Here is a 20,458-nt window from a genome sequence, read left to right on the forward strand (position 1 = left end):
GCTATAGCCGACACTGCCAGATATCTTGAGCATCTCTGCAGTGATTCCTGATGGGCCGGGGGCTTTCCCTGTCTTCATAGTCTTAATTGCTTTATCTACCATGGTACTGTCAATTCAGATAGCTGGTCCCTCTGTTGGGTCAACATTCGGCAGACTCTCTTTCTCCCATTCATTCTTTTTATTGAGCAACCTTTCGTAGTGGCGTCTCCAAACCTCTCTCTTTGCAGCCATGTTTAGGGCAAGTGTACCATCATCCATGCAAACACATTTCTCTCCCACAACATCACGATTCTCTCTCACACACTGTCTTGCAACACGAAATACCTCAAGTCTTTGGTCCTCACAGCTCAGAACACTGGCAAATTTTTTCTTATCTGCTTCACCTCTGGCTAAATAAACCTGTCGCCTAGCTTCCCTTCTGGCAGTTTGATACAATTCCCTACTACCACTGTTCTTCCAGTCCTTCCAAGCCTGTTTCTTTTGTCTATATATTTAATTAAATATAGTTTGAGTATTCTTTGGATTTTATACTCTTCTACCAATGTTGGTACATTTTGGAAGTATCTAGTCAGGTTTATATTTTCTGTATTACAGTTGCCAACAAAAACAAATTTTCTGGATTCATGTCAATTAATCTGCGAGGTATAACGCAAACACAAATGGCAGAAAAACTGGCTGACAAATCCAGTGAAGAATATAAAACTACTAGTGAAGGAATGAAAAAATCAGTAAGTACATCCATCTTGTCTTCAATTGGAATTTGCTAGAAATGCTTCCTATATTTGGCTTAAACATACCTGTAATTGAAAAGTAGAAATAAACCTGGCTGATTGCATTTGATGAATACATATTTCTTTATACATTCCTCCATTTAGTGGTTTTTCTTATGATGTTATACTTAACCTAATACAAATTAAGAAATTCCATTTTCTTGATCAGACCAAAGATTTTGTGATCACTCAGTCTGAATTTATCTTCCATTAGTTATCAACACAGTTTACAAAACAGTTTCTACAAGACTGTAGCTGCAAGTTGCCAGAAAAAGCAACAAAATTTCCTCAAATCACACCCTACCGTCTTGTGAGAGATTAAGTGATCCTATATCTACTTCGCCTGAAGTTGATGTTTGATCTTTTACCAATGTAATGCTTCTATTTCTATCAACAAACCATCATTTGTGTCTATATAATAGAATAATGAAATTGTTGCATACAGTGCTGAGGTGTACCACAACTTTAAAAAAAAAAGGTAGCATCAGGTGAACTGTCCATGGATTTCAAGAGGCATGGAAGTTTTGAAAGATGCAGTGTCTTGAGAGCAGGTAGTTTATTCCATACTTCAACAATTCTGAACATGGAGAAATGTTTACAAAAGTCATAGGTGCTGTGTTGTTTTTGTTTTTTTTCTTGACTGTGTAAGCATGTCCACGAGTGTTTGTCATATGGAATTCAAGAAGGTGCCCAAGGTTGTTGTTGGAAAGATGATGGATAATCTTGTGGGTATCAACCAAGTCAGTCGCCAGACATCTGAGATTCAGTGTGCCCATTCCCAGGGAAGCGAGACATTTGGACTATGGTAGATGCCTGACGGCAAGTATTCGATTTGTTGCACGTTTCTGAAGAGTTTCCAGGGGATTTATATGCTGAGCAAGATAGGGGTTCCAGACTGGTGATGCAAGTTCTAAGAGTGGACATACCATAGTCATATACAGCTTTAAATCGATAGTTGGAGAGACAAAGGTCTTACTGAGTGATGCCAGGACGCCCTCAGCCTCCTTGACAATCTTGGAGATGTGGTTTTTCCAACACGGATTGCTGTTTACAATTATATCCATGTTACATTCACTGACAGACTTCTTGAGATTGGTGTTGTTGAGAGATGCACTTGTCCACAGTTAGCTTGAGTTGCAAGTCAGAGATCCATTGCTGCATTGTGTCCAGGTCTGATTGCTGGAAAGATCTATAGCACATAGGATCTATTCATTTTATTGCAAGGTACTGCTTGATGTTATCTACATAATTCAACACTGTAACATTCTTCAAGTTAGCATCTATGTCATTAGTATATGCAACAAACAGTAGGGGTCCAAGAACGGATCCCTGTGGTACACCATCTCATAGGGTGAAGAATGATGTCCTAGAACCATAACTGCCTCTTTTTGACCAAGACTGAAGGACTTCAGCCAGTTATAGAGATTAGCTTTCATACCCATTGCAGAGAGTTTTCCATGTGTCATTTGTGTGATATAGAACTGAAGATTTCAGCAAAGCCTAGATAGATAACATCCACTCATGAGCCACCATCAGCAATTCAAGTGAATTTCTAAAGAAACTCAATAAGTTGGCTACAGCAGCTGGAGTTACAGTTTGATATTAATGATAATGCTAAAAGTAATATTCTATGTATTCTTATATTTCAGATACTTGACAAAATTGGAAAAAATAATGTAGTTGTAATTGATGACATTGTGACAAATCAAAGCAACCGGTAAGCGTTCATTATTTATTATTATTAATAACCCATGCTAGTATAGGAAAGTTGGTTATACATCATTAGATGTATACCTGACTTTCCTATATAAAATTAAGAATATAACGGAACGCTGAACTCCAGACTATCAACTTATACAACATTTATTCAGGTGGTAAATATATACATCTTTAGCTCTTGTTGTTACAGCTTCTGATTGTGTGAGCATAGTTGTTGGGACGTTGTTATGTAGGTGTAAGCGAGCTGTCGAGTGTAAGTCCGAAAGATGGAGAGTGACAGCTATACACGTAAAGAGACTGTCTCCAGAGTTGGGTGTTGGAGACACTTCTTGACATGTCCATGCTCTATTGCTGGCCAGCAAGAAAGAGAATGAATTGAGCGGGAACGCTTGGTTGTTTAATTCCACGCATGCGTGAGACTACGCATGCGCACGGCGTTACTACACTAGCATGGAAAGCGGACATTAAACGATGATGATGATGATGTTTCAGCAATCTTTTAAGTGCTTAGAACCGTCCTGATAATCTTTGCTGTCCCTAAGTGACAAACTTTCTGTAGAAGCTCTACTAGGCATTCTATTTCAATCTCCTTCAGCCATTTGTTTATATCTTGGCTGACTGTTTTCAATGCCCCAATTATTACAGGCATGGCCTTTACTGTTCACATGCTCTAAATTCTTCCTATTTCAAACTTTAAGGGATTGTATTTTATTATTATTATTATTGGGTGAGAGAGCAGTGCGTGCATGCCATCAAAGTGACACTGGGGTAAAATATACGAAGCCCAGTATACCCATCATGACTACCTGTCTGATAAGGGTACACCAGGCACATGCATCACAACCATATGTGAGTGATATGGTGATTTCATATCAAGATTAACAGCAGATGACCTTGCAGGTGAGGCCCAGTTAGAATTTTCTTCATGTTGAGTAGCCCATCCCGCTCAAAAGGTCCCTGAATAAGGTCTATTTAAGGATATTGAACGAAACATCCATGTTTCCAGAGATGAATTATTCAAACCTCAAAGAATTCCTCTCAACATATTGCTATGATGCTCCCCCACTACTTCTGCTTGTGATAAGAGATGCATATATCGTCAGCCACTAAGGGACATGCTCAACTGGTTAAGGTCAAACAACTGTCAAGCAAATCTGTGGTATTGAGCAGAATATTTGCTGTAGCCCATTTTTTATACCAAGGGAACTCACAGCTTATTTTGCTGAGTATGATGGAATGTGTCAGCTGTCCACAGCCAGCAGACTAAGGTGACACTTGTTTACCGGTCATACTTCAAGAACCCTGAGATGAATTCTTGCAGTTCCAAGCTATGCTGATTTTTGTAGGTGTTCTACTGTCATACTTGTACCAATCTTTTTCAGCCATGTTGGTAGTTGAGTGCTGATACTTCCAAGTGCACCAATTACTATCAGTATTCATGTCTAATCTCTTCATTGACCACAACCTTCATATTTCCCATTTTAAATCGTCATTGTTGTTTATTTTTTCTTCTTCTTTCTCATTGATCCTGTTATCCACAGGGCATGCTATGTCGATTATCATACATGTTCTTTCTTTTTTTATTCACCACAACAATGTCTGGTTTCTGATGTTTGGTCAGGTGATCGCACTGGATCATTGCATCCCACAGGATTTTACAGTTCACATTTTCGGTGACTCCTTCTGGGGTTTGCTCATATGATGCCTTTATTCTTTGTAGGCCATGATTTCCACAGAGCTTTTTATGGATCATTCTTACCATATTGTCAAGCCTTCTTTTGTATTCACATTGTGCCAATTTCAGGCATCCACTAATGATGCACGCTACTGTTTCACCCCTCTTACCACACATTCTGCACTTCATATAATTGGTCCTTAATGCTTGTTCCTGAGCTGCGCATATGAGTGCTTCTATCTCTATCTTCAGGTCACTTCTCATCCAGAGCCACCAGTCCTTTGTATCTGTCTTAACATTCACACCTCTTGCTAACTGACCATACATTTTCTTTTCCTTCCATGCTTTTTCTTCTTCTTTGTTCATTTCTTGTTTAAATTTTTCTTTAGTTACACAATTTTCAGTTTTAATGATGTCGGCCTTCTTCATGTGTTTCAATATTTTCATAAGTACCAATTTCAGAGGTATTATGCAGAGAACAAAAAGCTACAGAGATAAGCTATCACGCTGGAAAATCCCTCTTCTGATACTCAGGGTGCCTAAGTTTTTTTCCATAAGATGTCAGTTCAGTTTTCCATCCCACCATACTTCTCTTCAGGAAACATGTTACATTCTTCAGAATTTCAAACAGATCTAAACACTCGATGAACCACGAATGCGGAATCATATCATAAGCTTTGTGATAGTCAATCCAGTTCATTCCCAAATATGTTCTCCTTCATTTACAGTCTTACATTGCCATTTTGTCTACCAACAGTTGATCTTCAGTATCTCTGCATCTCCTTCTACAACCTTTTTGTTCTGTTGGTAATATATCATTCTCATCAAGAAATTTATACAGTTCTTCTGCAATTCCTCCTGACTGTAACCACCACATTAATGGGAGGCAGGAAATTGGTCTGTAATTGTCAGCAGCATTTCCCTTCTGGCACAACACCAGCTCGAGATTTCTTCTTCTCCATTATTCAATGCATTAAATTACTCTGTGATCAATTCATGGCAACTACTGGATTTATTGAACAGTAGCTTACAGTACCATGAAAATCAACTCGGACTTTTTTTTCAAAGCTCAGAGAACATTGTCCTTGGTCTGATTGTGTGGATCAGGATATACTCTATAAGCAAAGCAGTACCATCAACTTGATTTGTCTGTGACATGCAGAGAGAGATGAAACTATTCCCCATGTCCTAATTCAGCATCTAACTTGCAGAGCTAATTCAAATAGCTGTTGCCTGCAGGATAGATCCAGTTATCAGACAAGTCCATTTTGAATATTGCACAACTACCTTACTTTGGTAGGTAAGGGTAAGCAATTTTCCTCTGTATAACAGCTTTGCTAAACTAAGGTAGTGTGGCAGAAACATTGAGAGGACGACAGATAAAGTCTCTTAACAAGTTTTATGAGTACCACTCGAAGAGAAAGATAAGAGTTGAGAGGGATTTATTGCTGGAATGTTGAAGTAAGGGATGAATACAGCCTAGTTGAATGGACCTACACAGATGAGTACAAGTGGGAAGGGCATTTGAAGTTGGTTAGGAGGGTGCAGCAAAGAGAAAAGGGGTTGAGGAAAGTGTTAATAGTAGGTCATTACCCATGATGAAGGTGTGGGTGAGTGATGAGGGTACTTAAACAAGAAAGGAGAGAAATATTTTGCTGCATAAGTAAGAAAAGGAAAGGTAAAATTGTATAGTGATTGAGAAGTGTTTCACTGATGTGAGGTTGAATTGACCTCAGTCTTTGCTGTTGGAACAAACAAACAAAATTAAATACTTTTTAAATTAAGAAAAAACTTTTTCACTAAAAGGAGAGTCATGTCTTAAAACTGATGGGTGATGCGATGCAGGATTTCTACATATCGAAAGGTAGCCAATGGAAGGATTGATTCAGTGAATCAAAATGTTGAATCACTGCTTTATTCTGACTATATTTGTTGATATTATTGCTTTTCTGCTCCCTGTTTATTTACCCATCTTCAATACTACCCAAAATCTATCAATTTAAAACAATTTCTCATTCACAGACCAAATGACAGCTCCTCAGATTTTTTTTTTCTTGTCATAACATTCAAACTTATCCAAATGCATAACTGTAACAGTTACATAATGTTTCTGCTAATTACAAAATGGTGCTCTTTTAAGTATTCTTATTTTGTAAAATTTTATAAATCCATTAAATAATGAAGGTTACTACATTTATTTTTTATGGCACCATCTCAATAAATCTAGCATATGTGAAATAATATATTTTCAGGAATTGTTCCTATTTAAGAAATATGAATTTTATTTCTTCATCTTTTATTATAGGACAAAGAGATCTACTGACCAAAACTCCTTGAAAGTCCTTTATACAATTTATGGAGATGCTATTAAGCAAGCAGATCTGGAAAACATGCTGAAAAAGGGATGTAGCGCAGACTGTTGTAAGTTCAATGGTTTATGTGTTGCCCCTGCTTCTTTACAACTAAATGGTAAGTACTTTCTGTCATATTGCATCCATTTTTTCTATGCTGCCATAAATTGGATAATCTTTCAATTTTTGTATTTTCTCCTGAATTATTTAATCAGATAAGTATTTTTTAACAAAGGGGCACTTTTTTAATGCTAAATGTTTCAACCATGATGTGTAATTGCAACCAATTTTTTTAGTTCGCAATCTAACTTGTAACAATTATAATAGAGTTTACACCTTGTAACCAATAAATCATTACTATATCACAGCAAGTCTGCCTTATAAACTGAACTACAACAATTGTAGTTCAGATTAATGAATTTACAAATTTAATTCATGTAAAACTTATATTTGTGTTAGTAAAAGTGTGTACTTTTATTTGCATAGCTCAATTCTTGTATGACTTCATACTTTCATCTGATTGTTTGACATATAGGTTTCATTGTATGAATATCACATTCTAACTCTCCTAGTTTAATACAAATGAATCAACAACAAAAAAATTAAACTGATTGAATGAAATCTGAAATAAAAAGATTCTATCATCTTCTGTTGTCGTGTTTTATTGAAAACATTTCTAATGTATTGTCTAGTTAGGTTCATCTCTAAACTTTAAGTAATCATATTAATGAAATGGCTAAACAAATGAACTGTCTTACTTAATCTATAAATTGTCTTATTTAATCTATAATCTAAAAATCCCAACCATTTTTAGCTTCTACAGAAGCTTCATGTTTCCTAAATGTAAGGCAATTTTGTGTTACTCATTTTTTTGTCATCAGAAAAGTAATAAAACACCTAGACAAATATTTCCATGCTCTTAGAACATAATATTTTTTACCAAATACTGGATAAAATGGCCCAAGATACCTTTATTACATGGGCTTAAGAAAATTCTTCCCCAACATCTACTTGAAAATGATAATTTAGATATAGAAATCAGAGCTAATCAAACTCACTTTTGTAATTTTCTCAGATAATCTCAGAATTACATAATGTTGTCAGTCCCATGCTTCTAAATATTGCTTTAATGTCTCACTATGATTGGCCTGTTTTTCTGGAAGTTTTTTGTGGTTGAAATATGTAATCACTGAAAAAGTTTCCAATCAGAGCCATGATCTCCAAGGAACAACTTCCTTCTTCAGTTAACATGAACTGTTTGCTTCTGGGTTCGGTCCCACTACATGGCACCTTGGGCAAGTGTCTTCTGCTATAGCCTCAGGCTGACCAATGCCTTGTGAGTGGATTTAATTGAGGGAAACTGAAAGAAGCCTGTTTATATATACATATATATATGTGTATGTATATGTATATATGTGTGTATGTATGTATATGTATATGTATGTGTGTGTGTGTGTGAGTGTGAGTGTGAGTGTGTGTGTGTGTGTGTGTGTGTGTGTGTGTGTATGTGTGTGTGTGCATGTATGTATTTATGTATGTTTGTGTGTGTCTTTGCATCTGTGTTTGCTCCTCCGCTGCTTCACAACCAGTGTTAGTGTGTCTAGGTCCCTAGAGATCGATAGAATAAGTACTAGGCTTCAAAAAAGTACTGGTATTGATTCAGTTGACAAAAAATTCTTCAAGGCAGTGCCCCAGCATGGCCACAATCTAATGACTGAAACTAGTAAAAATAAATAAATAAATCAGGACAGCTAAGAAATCACTTTCTGAAGCAGAACTGAACGCCTCAGATGTAAGCAGTGCTGCCACATTGAACTAAAAACTTTACTCCATTGCTATGTCTTGTCTTCTGACCAGCAATGATGGGAGTGATTGAATACTGGAAAATATTATTTGATCAACTACTAATTAACTTTGACACAATTACTCAGCAATTGCTCACTTATACATTCATTAACAAACATTACTACCTTGTCAATACTATTTATCATTTTAGCATCAAAAACACTTCTTATAACTCTCTCTTTGTGATTACATTCATTTGTCAAATCTGAAACAATTGCAGTCCTTTACATAAAACATGCTGTATAAAACACAATGTTCTATTTGCCAGGGGATTCATAGCAGTATTTTAAATATTTTCTCCTATTTTTTGATAATGTTTTTTAGTCCAAGATATGTGCAAGGAAATCATTTGTGATTCAATGACTACAAACTGTACAGCAGAGGAAAAGGGTTTTAGATGTAATTGTAAACCAGGTTTTGATCATTCGCCCCAATATGGCTTGTTTACATGTAAAGGTAAGTGCAACATTAGGGTCAAAGAGTGGAAATAAGTTAAACAGAGTAAAAAAAAAAAAAGTTAATTCTTTTTGCTCTAACTTTTCTAATTATTAATTTTGCAAAGAGATTATTTTAATGTTTTCCAGTGTATAATGAATAGAAAATTTTATTATAAAGACAATTTTGATATAGATATTGCTATGTATTGATTATATGTGGATAAAGTCATATGTAATATTTAATCCACTCTCTAAATTCAATATAAACTTTTCACAATTTGAAGAACATCTGAATTTGGATCTTTTCAGTTTGGTTGCCAGCAGTTCTAAAAATTAAAGTTTACCAAAAATTCTAAACTTTGACACAATAATACACTTGCCCAAACTGAATTGCTGGAGTTATTTCATTTTTGCCAGGAAAATGTTTTAAAAAAGTCATAGAGGTTTAAAGTTTGATAATTTTCACCCAGTCAGGAAACAGGATTTTGAAGCTATCATTTTCTGCATTGTCAACATCCTGAAAATAGCACATGTTGTCAATATTTATAAACAACACGTGTTATGTCTCTGGTAATTTTCTTTCATGTAAATAAATCTTATTTAGCTGTTGTTTTTAGCACAAAAGTTTTCTGGTGATTTTCTTTCATGTAAATAAATATTCATCTTAATTCAAAAGAGAAAGCAGTTAGTGTTAAATCTCTGAGCGAGATGTTGGCAAATAAACTTAAATGTAAAAAATTTATCAAAAAAATCTTATCTAGCTGTTATTTTTAGCACACCTCACAACCACCTCAATGCCCAATAACAAAAAGAAATGAGTAAACAAGACTGCTGTCAACACATGATTCCTTGCAGACTTATCAAAGATTGTTACTATGGCAACAGGCAAAATAGTTTTCAAGTTATTATCGAAACAGACATGAATCTATCTGTGGCTTACAATTGGCTAAAATTACCAAAATTTTCAAAAATTTAATTACTAATAACTCCTTATTTATTGATTTATAGTGAAAATGCTTTTCACGTCATTAATTAGCCTATAAAAGTGTTTCATTACACTGAATATGAAATCAATTCGAACAGACAATTGACGCTGGCCACCACTGGCAACCAAACAGAAAAGATCCCTGGCTTTTATAAATTAATGATAGTAATGTTGTGGTTTTTCTAATTTAGATATTGATGAATGCAACACTATTCAACCTTGTGGAGGTATCCCTTGCACAAATACATTTGGTGGTTACAAATGTTTATGTGAATCTGGTCATGTCTTTAAGAATGAAAGTAAATCTTGTGTTGGTGAGTATTTTTATCAAAGTTTCAATCAAAATTCATTTAACCATGTTTTTCTCCTCCCCATCAATTTTTCTCTCCTCCTCCTCTCTCTCTCACACACATGCAACTACACTACTTTGGAACTATTTCTATATTTCTATCAATTCTTCCTTTCTCTTCAACCTTGACTCTATAGCCTCACCCTACTTTCACCTGCTTATCTATTTTATATTCCTCTGATAATAAACAATGTCTTTTTTTTTCCTTGCTTTAATCTAGACGTGTGTGCTGGCCATCGTTGTCAAAATGGAGATTGTATAAAGCTTGAAGAGTCTTATCAATGCAGGTGAGAAGTGACAATGTGATTCTATAACTTGCATTAAGATTATTTTACATGTGAAACTGTTTATTACAAACCAGCAGCAAGTAATGTACTTTTGCATAAGTTCATATAAAAATTTTCAAAAATTACTTCATCAATTAAAATATATTTTATTCTCACTTTAAGTTGTTTTCTTTAAGAAATCTGTGAATTGTCTGAGAGTATATTCCAGGTCAAGCTATATTCTGAAAATCAAAGCACAGTTAACAAATAATTATTTCTACTCTAGGCGCAAAGCCTTGAAAATTTGGAGAGAAGGGGATGAGTCGATTGCATAATCCCCAGAGCATAACTGGTACTTATTTCATTGACCCCAGAAGGATGAAAGGCGAAGTTGATCTTAGCAGAATTTAAACTCAGAACATAGTAGCAGACAAAGTACCTCTAAGCATTTCACCCAGCATGCAAGAGATTCCTCCAGCTCACCACCTTACAAATACTGAGAAAGCAATCCCTCTAATTTTGAAGATATTTTACTTTAAGAATTGGCATGTGCAAAGGGAGATTTCAAAGTGAAACAAATTACATTACAATGAAAAATGCAATCGCATGCATGCTAATATTCTTAAGTTGTTATACCTGGAAAAGTACAGAACAAGATTTCTTCAGTAGAATTTCCTAATTTGTCACTTCTAAAGGAAACTAAAAAGTACTTAAAATTAAAAATCTACTGTACTTATAATATTGCAGCCAAGAATAACATTTTTAAAATTTCCTATATTTTATTAAGACAAAAATTAAAAAAACGTTACTGGTTTTTTCCAAAAATAAGCTCATCCAATTTTAAGCCTATGGGCTTATATTCAGAAACTCTTTTCTTCTTTAGCCCCAGTAATTTTTATTATTTTCAGAAAAAAAAATTATTTAAGTCTGTATTTAAGCCCATGGAATTATTTTTGGAAAAAGTAGTATTTTAAAAATTAACTGAAATAAAATTAATTTAAAGAAATACAATAGAATTTGCCTAATTATAAATAGTGAATTAGCTATTGTTTATAACACATACCATGACCACATGGTACCTTCCTTGTTTCTTTGTCATTCTGACATATGTTCATGTTTTTGAATATTTTTCTCTCCATAAAAACATTTTATTGAATGATGATGCAGTGGTCCATTGCTTGGATATAAACAACAACAAAAAAAAATATTTAATACATACAGTTACACATATATAAAAAAAATACTCACATATACACTCACACATACACAATACTGGATTCATTAAAATTTTTATTTGCTTGAAATTTACTTTCAGATGTCATGATTACTGGACCGACAAATATTGTGATAAGAAACTGGAAGAAGAGGAGAGTATGTTATATAATGTTGTAAACCTTAATTCTTTGTGTGTATACATGACAACTTTACTATTCATCTATTCATTGAACTTTAAACTTAATTTGATGGTTTGCTACATGTTGTGACATTCTACTGTAGGAGATTCATATGTTCAATGAAAAGTTAGCAGTTTTATGTTGAATAGCATTCATGCTTGAAAGCTTACGAAACTGGCATTTTAGTCATTTTCCATTTGTATAATCCACCCATATAATGTTCACTTAATTTGTTTAGCACAAATTTGTTTGGAAGGAAGTTCAAAACCATAACCTTAGAAACTGCTAAAGTAAAAACTCATCATTTTTTATATTGTACCTGAGCTGCTCTTTTTTTCTACTCAGTTATATTTTATCTTGACCTTGATGAAGCATATATCTAAGTTGACCTTGGCAAATTTTGAATGATAAAGCCATAGATTCTTACCAATAAGTATATATTTTGCTAACATAAATTTCATAACCCTGGCTTATAGAAAGTTTTACTCAATTTTTATTTTCAGTTGGAATCAAAGATTTATTTGTTATGAGTATTATATTTTCACTGAATGGGAATTTATGTCAAATAAAGAGTTAAAGCTCATTTATTTTTCTAACATGCTGTGCTTTACTTTTTAATTGCAAACAAGAGACAAAGTCATAAAAGTCAACTCTTCTATAAACATTTTTTCACAAGATTAGAAATCTGTTTCAAATAATTATTTATATACAGTAAATCCTTTTGATTGAATTGACATACTTTAAGACAATAACTTGTTTCAGAAACTAATGGTAAGAAGGTTGGATCATGTTAACACTAAATATTTAAAATCCTTATGAAATCGCCTCTATTTGTAACAAGTTATCAGAAGTCTTTAGAAAGAGTTCACTAGATATTCATGAACACAAACAATTTTACCAGTGTTTGACTGGCAAAGAAAGCAAGTAAACTTTGCAGATTTTACAACTGTGTGCTTTTATAGCCAAGTGTATTCACACTATTGCATTATGTATTTCTGCAGTCAAAACCATGCGTCCAAGAATTTTGGGGTTCCTTTTAGTTGATAGAAGTAGTTTACTACACTCTTTCGGTATGTTGTATAAAAAACAAGGCAATACTATCTAATTGGTTAGATGTATTTACAAGTGAGTTATGCCTTGACGGAAGGTCATTCAGTGTAAATCGTCATACAACTTTGACTAACTGAAAAATAAAACAAATGAAGCAAAATTTGCAAAAACTCATGACACGATATTATTTATTCCATTTTAAACATTATTTTAATATATTTATTTGAAATTTACCATTTCTTTTTTTTCTTCTTCCTAGGTTTTCGAACTGCTGCAATTGTTATTGGAGTAGTGCTGGGAATTCTTTGTCTTCTCTTAATTGTAGTTATTGTGTATATAATACGGTAAATTAATTTGTTTTCTATTTCAACTTCTTTATCTTATTTAGGGATTTATTTTTGGATAACTATCAAACAATTATTCTCTTGTTTCTACAAGTGATTCTTTTACAGGTATACATACCAGGCTTTGCAAAAGTCCTGTTACACTCATTACAATGCTCTCATAAAAGCACACAATAGCTTTGATGCAGTTAGACATGTTTTTACTGTTTTAACATATAAACATGTGTTTAAATATTAATATTAACCAATGTGGCCATCCTCGGTAATGAGCATGTGCTCCAAGCAAGACCTGAAAGTCGCGCACACGTTGCAGTCCTTGCTTATACTGGCCCACATACAGTTGACAAAGGACTTCAGTTCATTGATGTTTCTGTGGTGAACTTTGCAGGCTTTGACCTTGACATTTACCTACACGCTGTAGTCAAGGGGATTGAGGTCAGGCAACTGCGGCAGCCAAAAGTCCTTCAACAAGAAATTCATACCTTGTCCCTGTGGGCTGCGACACCATCCTGCTGAAGGACGGTGTCCACCTTCTTCGTGATCTTTCACACCCAGAGCAGGACTTTCCAGATGCTTGGTTGTGGACATATAGTGGACCTCAGAGATGTCCTGGCTGAAGCCAACCACATTATCATTCTGCTTGTTGATGACCAGATCAACCGTGAAGGTTTTTTTTCATCAGAAAAAAATGAGAACTCAATTGCTGTGACACCTCAAGTCATTGAGAATGTGATGACAGCACTTCTGACATTGTTCTCACATATGGTCAGTGAGCAGAGGCCTTTCCATGTACCTCAAGCTCTTGCCACCCTTCTCTTTAACGGCCCTTGATACCATGGACACTAAGACATTGTTGTTCTTCATGAGTGCAGTCATTTTGTGTTTCAGATCACTTTTGAAGGCCTTTCTCATAGCCAAATAGTTGACAACTTGAGATCAATCTTTGAGATCCTTCCTGTTCTTGAGCCTCTCCATGAGTCTGTGGACAGTCATCCAGCTGATGTTGAGCCACTTGGCAATGCCGGACTTGTTGTGGCCCATCTGCAGGAGAGCAGAGATCTTGATTCTTTTCACTTCCATCTATATACACCTGCACACAATGAAAAAACATTTTAATGACACATGCTGGAAAAGTAGAACTTTAAGTATGTTTGACACACACGTAAACTTCTCAAAAGACCCAAAACCAACCGTAACAAGACTTTTGTAAAGCCCACTAGATATAAAATCTCTTTTCAAATAGTAAGCCACATTAATTTATGTTGCATTAAAACCTTGTATTTTTTAACAAATGACCCAATAAAATTATATCTCAGTCATTTTGCTGTTACCTTCATTACAGATAAAGACATAATTCCCAACACATGCACTATAGTCTAATGCTACTCAGTAACTGACAATTGTTGACATATTTAAATGTTACATCAAAAGGAAGTTACTGGTTAATGAAGGCTTCACACTAATGTAAGATATGAAACAGATGTAACACCTATACAGACAAAGTCTTTATTCTTGAGGAGAACATTCTGCTAAGTTTACATTGTTGTCTTCAGAAATATTTTAAAGAATCACTTTAATTGTTCTCATAGCTGTGTAAGAAGAGTGAATTCTGGTGATGGTGATGATGATGGGGCATAGGCGCAAAGCAGTGTTAAGGTATGGGCAGAATTTAGGTGAGTTGAAATGTGTTTGTCACATATTTCAACTGCTAAACGCAAATACGCTGCAGTTACCATGGAGAGAAAAATCTCTCTTATAGTGAAAAGGTGTGAAAACATCTAGTTTGTTCAGTGTCGCCAACTCTTGGGAATCTCAGACATCGATATTTCAAGTTATTTTACTTTTGTCAATGAGATGTACCTGAACGAACTTGATAAAGCTACAGGCACCCCATGGTTTAAATCCAGTCTTACTTGACATTCACATAAATTCAGTGTTTGATCCTACTGCTCAATACTTTGAGCAAGTTTATTCTACCATAGACTTATGCTTAAAACTTTGTGGATGGATACTTTGTGAAAATCTATCACACAAATCTTCAAAAACATTGTGCATTTAACAAAAATATTTTTACTTTTCTTTTCAAATGGATGCTAAACAATGATGATTGAAACTTGATTATTTCAAATTTTGGCACAAAGCCGGCAACTTTTAGGACAGGGATTAGTTGATTACATTGGTCCCAGTGTACAACTTGTATTTATTTTACAAACACCAAAAGGATGAAAGGGAAAGTTAACTTTGGTGAAATTTGAACTCAGAACATAACAGCAGACGAAATACCGCTGAGCATTTTGCCCAACATGCTAATGATTCTGCCAGCTCAAAGCCTTAGCATTCTCTTGATAATAATTTAATATGTTTAGTGTTGTTATTTATTAAATTGAATTGTTTGGTCCTCATTATCTTGAACAAGAAAGGAAAGATTCAATAATGTGATCCTGTTTGGTCATTGCTAGAATAACTAGGAATATGAAGAAATAATATCATCAATTTATTAATGGTGATTGTTCTGCATTAAATATCACTCATTTTGCCACTACAATGTAGCTTAGTAAATGCTGCTTAAATATTTTTCTCAGAAGTAGTTCTTTAATGTTCAGAAAGTTTTGCATCATTGATTATTCATATAAACACAAAGCCACAATTCATAGGGGATGGGCAGAATCAATTGTGCTGATCTACCAAAAATCTGCTACTTTATTATTTCAGGGAGATTAAGTCAGACATTGTGGGGTTTCAACATAAATATCACAGAACTAAATGAAAGACTTTAGTTTTCTGCTTTTAATGCTTCAAATTAGTGTTTCCTTCAGTTTGTTTCAATAAAGGGTAATTGTTAAATATTCTTCCTACAAATATTTAACTTGCAAATGTTTTTATTTTTATAGGAAATACAAGAAGCCATCATATAATGGAAATAATTTAATTGAATCTGCCAAATTAGAAAGAAGTATAAAAGTAGATGACAGTAACATTGGAATGAGCAGTACAAAATCTGTAAGTTCCATATAGCTACATAACATTCCCTACTATGCTTTTATTTCTTAAATGTAAAAAATTTGTTTTTCCCAGGCTGACATGGGTCAAATAGTATGAGATTGTTCAAATATATATTTTTATCAATACAGATTATTTTTTGCAACTTATGAGGTTGAACGTATTGCCTTCAAGTGGAACTGTGATATTCATTAGTGTGACTGAAGCAAATTCAGGAACACACATTATTTGCAATTGCAAAACTATACACTGACTTGTTTGAAATTAATCACTGTCAATGCCATGTAAGACGCAGTCATGCTGACACCACATAAAAAAGCACTTGTACCAGTACCATGTACAGAGCACTTATACTGGTGCCCCGTAATCACATAAGTGGCACTTGTGTCAGCACCACATAAATAACACCCAGCACACTCTGTAAAGTGGTTGGCACTAGGAAGGGCATCCAGCTGTAGAAACCATGCCAGAACAAACTCTGAGAACTAATTACTCCAAGTTCCAAACAGAAAAGAGTAGTGAATTACCATTTTATGGGACGTCTGGCAAAAAAAAATTAAACGGTTTCATATATTGTGAGCGAGCGTAGCAAAATTAGCTCAAGAGGAGGCATGATAACGTAGCTCCATATGTTCATTGGAGATTGTGTAAAAAGCACAGTCTTGAAATGACATTGAAATAACATTGATAAGATCTTGTGGAATTTTTCAATCTAGTGTGAATCAGTGATTACTGCTCGATGATCAAACATTGCTGTAGTTGATAAAATGAGGAAGGAAACCAAAATCGTAAATATTCTTTTCTACTCTAGGCACAAGGCCTGAAATTTGGGGGGAGGGGACCAGTCGATTAGATTGACCCCAGTACACAACTGGTACTTAATTTATCAACCCCGAAAGGATGAAAGGCAAAGTTAACTTCAGCGGAATTTGAACTCAGAAGACAGATGAAATACTGCTAAGCGTTTCGCCCGATGTGCTAATGTTTCTGCCAGCTCGGCGCCGCCTTCAAAATCATAAATATTGCTATACCTGGGGATGTATGAGTGGATGATAAAGAACTGGAAAATATTGAGAAGTGCAAGCCACTAAAAAATGAAGTTTCACAAATGTGGGCAATGAAGAAAGTAATTGTTATCCCAGTTGTTGTAGGGGTACTGGGAACATTAACAACCAGATTTGAGAAAGTTGTTGGAGAATTAGGGACTGACATGAGGATAGAACATACTCAGAAAACTGCTTTACTGCATTACGAGATCTAGGAAACACAACTAGATCTCATAATGCAGGGAAACAGTTACATAACCAAACACCTGAGTCTGGAGAACTAAATTGCATGGAAACAATTGTAGTGATTTCAAATAAATGTCCAACTGCACTCAGTTCTTGTTGACTCGTATATATATTATGTATATCATCATCATCATCATTTAACATCCGTTGTCAAAGCATGGGTTGGATGGTTTGACCAGGGCTGTCATGCTGGAAGACTGCACCAGCTCCAGTCTGATTTGGCATAGTTTCTATGGCTGGATGCCCTTCCAACAACATCCACTCCAAGAATGTAATGGGTGCTTTTACGTGCCACCAGCATGGGTACCATTGTGTAACACCAGTATCTGCCACAACTGCAATTTTGCTTGGCTTGATGGGTCTTCTTCTCAAGCAAGACAATGCCAAAAGTCTTGGTCATTTATCATTACCTCCGTGAGACCCAACACTTGAAAGGTGCTTTTTACATGACACTGACATCAACCACTTTGTCTCAGTGAGGCCAAATGCTTGGAAGGTGCTTTTTACACACCACTGGCATTGGCCACTTTGTCTCTGTGAGGTTAAATGCTTGGAAGGTGCTTTTTACATGCCACCACCATGGGTGCCAGTTACCTGATACCAGCATCAGTTGCAACTACTGATGAGACATGATGTTGTAGCTAGGACACTCTATAATGAAATCCGTCTGAAGGTTATCCCCAAAGACAAAGAAATAAGAACTCACAGTATGGTAGAAGCCATAGCCACTCATAATAAAAAAAGGAATACTGGTGGAATGTACCAGTGAAGACCTGAATAAGATTTAAGCACAATAGGCCTGATATAATGATTTGGGATAGAGAAGAGAAACTGTGCACAGTTGTGGAAATTAGCTGCCCACCGGATGTTAACATAAAGCTGAGGATCAGTGAAAAAGAGAATACTTATGCTGATCTATTGAGAAATCTGGAGTTACTCTAATCCAGATTACAAGTTCAAGTTTATACCTGTAATTATTGACACCCTGGGAGATGTAACACGCTGCCTAAATATCAATCTTGAGAAATTAGGCTTCTCAAAACCAGAAAGGAAAAAGCTAATTCGAAGACTACAGATCCAATCCATCACTGGAAATGTAAAAATCTGTAAAACTTACCAGAAGTTTATAATTTAAATATATATGTCATGCCACACACAAAAGCTGTCTTCCTGCTTAACCTTCCTTTGATATTGCTGCACCTTTTACATGTCCATATCTTACACTGAGTACATTGTATAGAGTTTCTACAGATCAAGCAAAACCATCTACCTGAAGAGGTTTGTGATTTGTCAGCCTTCCTACTTACTAAGACTTTGGTTTTTGCTAAGTTAACCCTAAGGTCCTTTGATTGTAGACCTTGCTTCCATACCCTAAACTTCTTTTCTAGTTCTGGCAGTGACTCAGCTATGAGAGCAAAGTCATCAGCATAGAGGAGCTCCCAGGGGCAACCCGTCTTGAATTCCTCTGTTATTGCCTGGAAGACTATGATGAATAAGAGGGGGCTGAGGACTGATCCTTGGTGACACCCCTACTTCTACTCGGAATTCTACACTATACTCTCACTTTACTGACAGCATCCCTGTACAAAGCTTGTACAGCTCTTACCAATCACTTATCTATCCCCAGTCTCCTCATTGACTACCTGATAAGGGATTGGGGGACCCTGTCAAAGGCTTTCTCCAAATCAACAAAAGTCAAGTACAGAGGTTTATATTTGGCTAGGTATTTCTCCTGCAGTTGCTTTACCAGAAATATAGCATCAGTGGTGCTTTTACCTGGCACAAAACCAAACTGCATTTTGTCTAGGCTGACTATCTCCCTAATTAGTTGGACTATGACCCTCTCTGTAACTTTCATCACCTAATCTAATAATTTGATACCCCTGTAGTTATTTCTATCTAAAAAATCACTTTTACCTTTGTAGCAGTTGAATATGGTGCTGCTACAGCAGTCATTGGATATGACTCCTTCATGTACTACATGATTTAGGATGCAGGTGACAAGACCATAACCCACACTTCCTGATATTTTGAGCACCTCAGTGGTGATTCCTAATGGACCAGATATTTTCCCTATCTTTATATCCTTAATTGCTTTATCTACAAAGGGAATTGTCAATTCAGGTAGCTGGTCCCTCAATTGGGTCAACCTTTAGCAGACTCTCCTCCTCCCATTCATTCTCCACATTCAGCAGTCTTTTATAATGGCTTCTCCAAGCTTCCTTCTTTGCAGAATCATCAAACGCAAGGGCACCATCATCCATGTTGACACATTTCTCTCCTATGACATCAGTCTTTTCTTACACACTGTCTTACAATCCGAAATACTTCAGCTCTCTTGTCCTCATGTCGCTGAACATTGGCAAACTTCTTTTATACATACATACATATGCATATAATATATATATATATATATATATATATATATATATGTGCATACATATATATATACATATACATACATACACACATATATATATATATATATATATATATATATATATATATACACACACACATATACATATATATATATATATATATATATATATATATATATATATACACATACATACATACAAACATACATACATACATACAAGTGTTTTTTTATTCTCTGTTTATCTCCTCTTGTTCCTTTTGTTGAAGAGCATAAGCTCGAAACATAAAAGACTTTCTTGCTTCCCTGAGTGTCAAACTAATACACCTGCTTGTTGTTTATGTACCTGTATTCATCTTTTGTTTTTCTGTAAATTTCAACTGTGTATATGTGTGTGTTTGGGGTGGGGGGGGGGAGAAATAATTTCTGTTAGATGTTTCAAAGTATTAATTTCCAGGAGGAGATATTACTCCTGCTTGTATATATCCTTTATTGCAAAATTTGTTTTATAATGAGCATTTCATTTCTTCAGGATTGACAAAATTGCCCGTGATCAAAGAATTGAAAATTTTTAAAAAGCATCATTCAGAGCAATATTCTC

At 35.1% G+C, this 20,458-nt stretch overlaps 1 protein-coding gene across 1 annotated transcript in view; it reads left to right on the forward strand.

Annotated features, from left to right (window-relative positions):
* Positions 1–20,458, forward strand: part of LOC106882610 (uncharacterized) — a 112,691-nt gene that overhangs the window by 90,233 nt on the left and 2,000 nt on the right. The window contains exons 34-42 of the mRNA XM_089353509.1: positions 595–728; positions 2,420–2,487; positions 6,470–6,633; positions 8,685–8,816; positions 9,974–10,096; positions 10,352–10,418; positions 11,713–11,768; positions 13,101–13,185; positions 16,077–16,185. Coding sequence (XP_089209635.1) covers positions 595–728; positions 2,420–2,487; positions 6,470–6,633; positions 8,685–8,816; positions 9,974–10,096; positions 10,352–10,418; positions 11,713–11,768; positions 13,101–13,185; positions 16,077–16,185 — 938 coding nt within the window. The remainder of the gene's footprint in view (positions 1–594; positions 729–2,419; positions 2,488–6,469; positions 6,634–8,684; positions 8,817–9,973; positions 10,097–10,351; positions 10,419–11,712; positions 11,769–13,100; positions 13,186–16,076; positions 16,186–20,458) is intronic.

Source organism: Octopus bimaculoides, chromosome 6 (assembly GCF_046866305.1).
Source record: "Octopus bimaculoides isolate indiv1 chromosome 6, ASM4686630v1, whole genome shotgun sequence".
NCBI classification, from domain to species: Eukaryota; Metazoa; Mollusca; class Cephalopoda; order Octopoda; family Octopodidae; genus Octopus; species Octopus bimaculoides.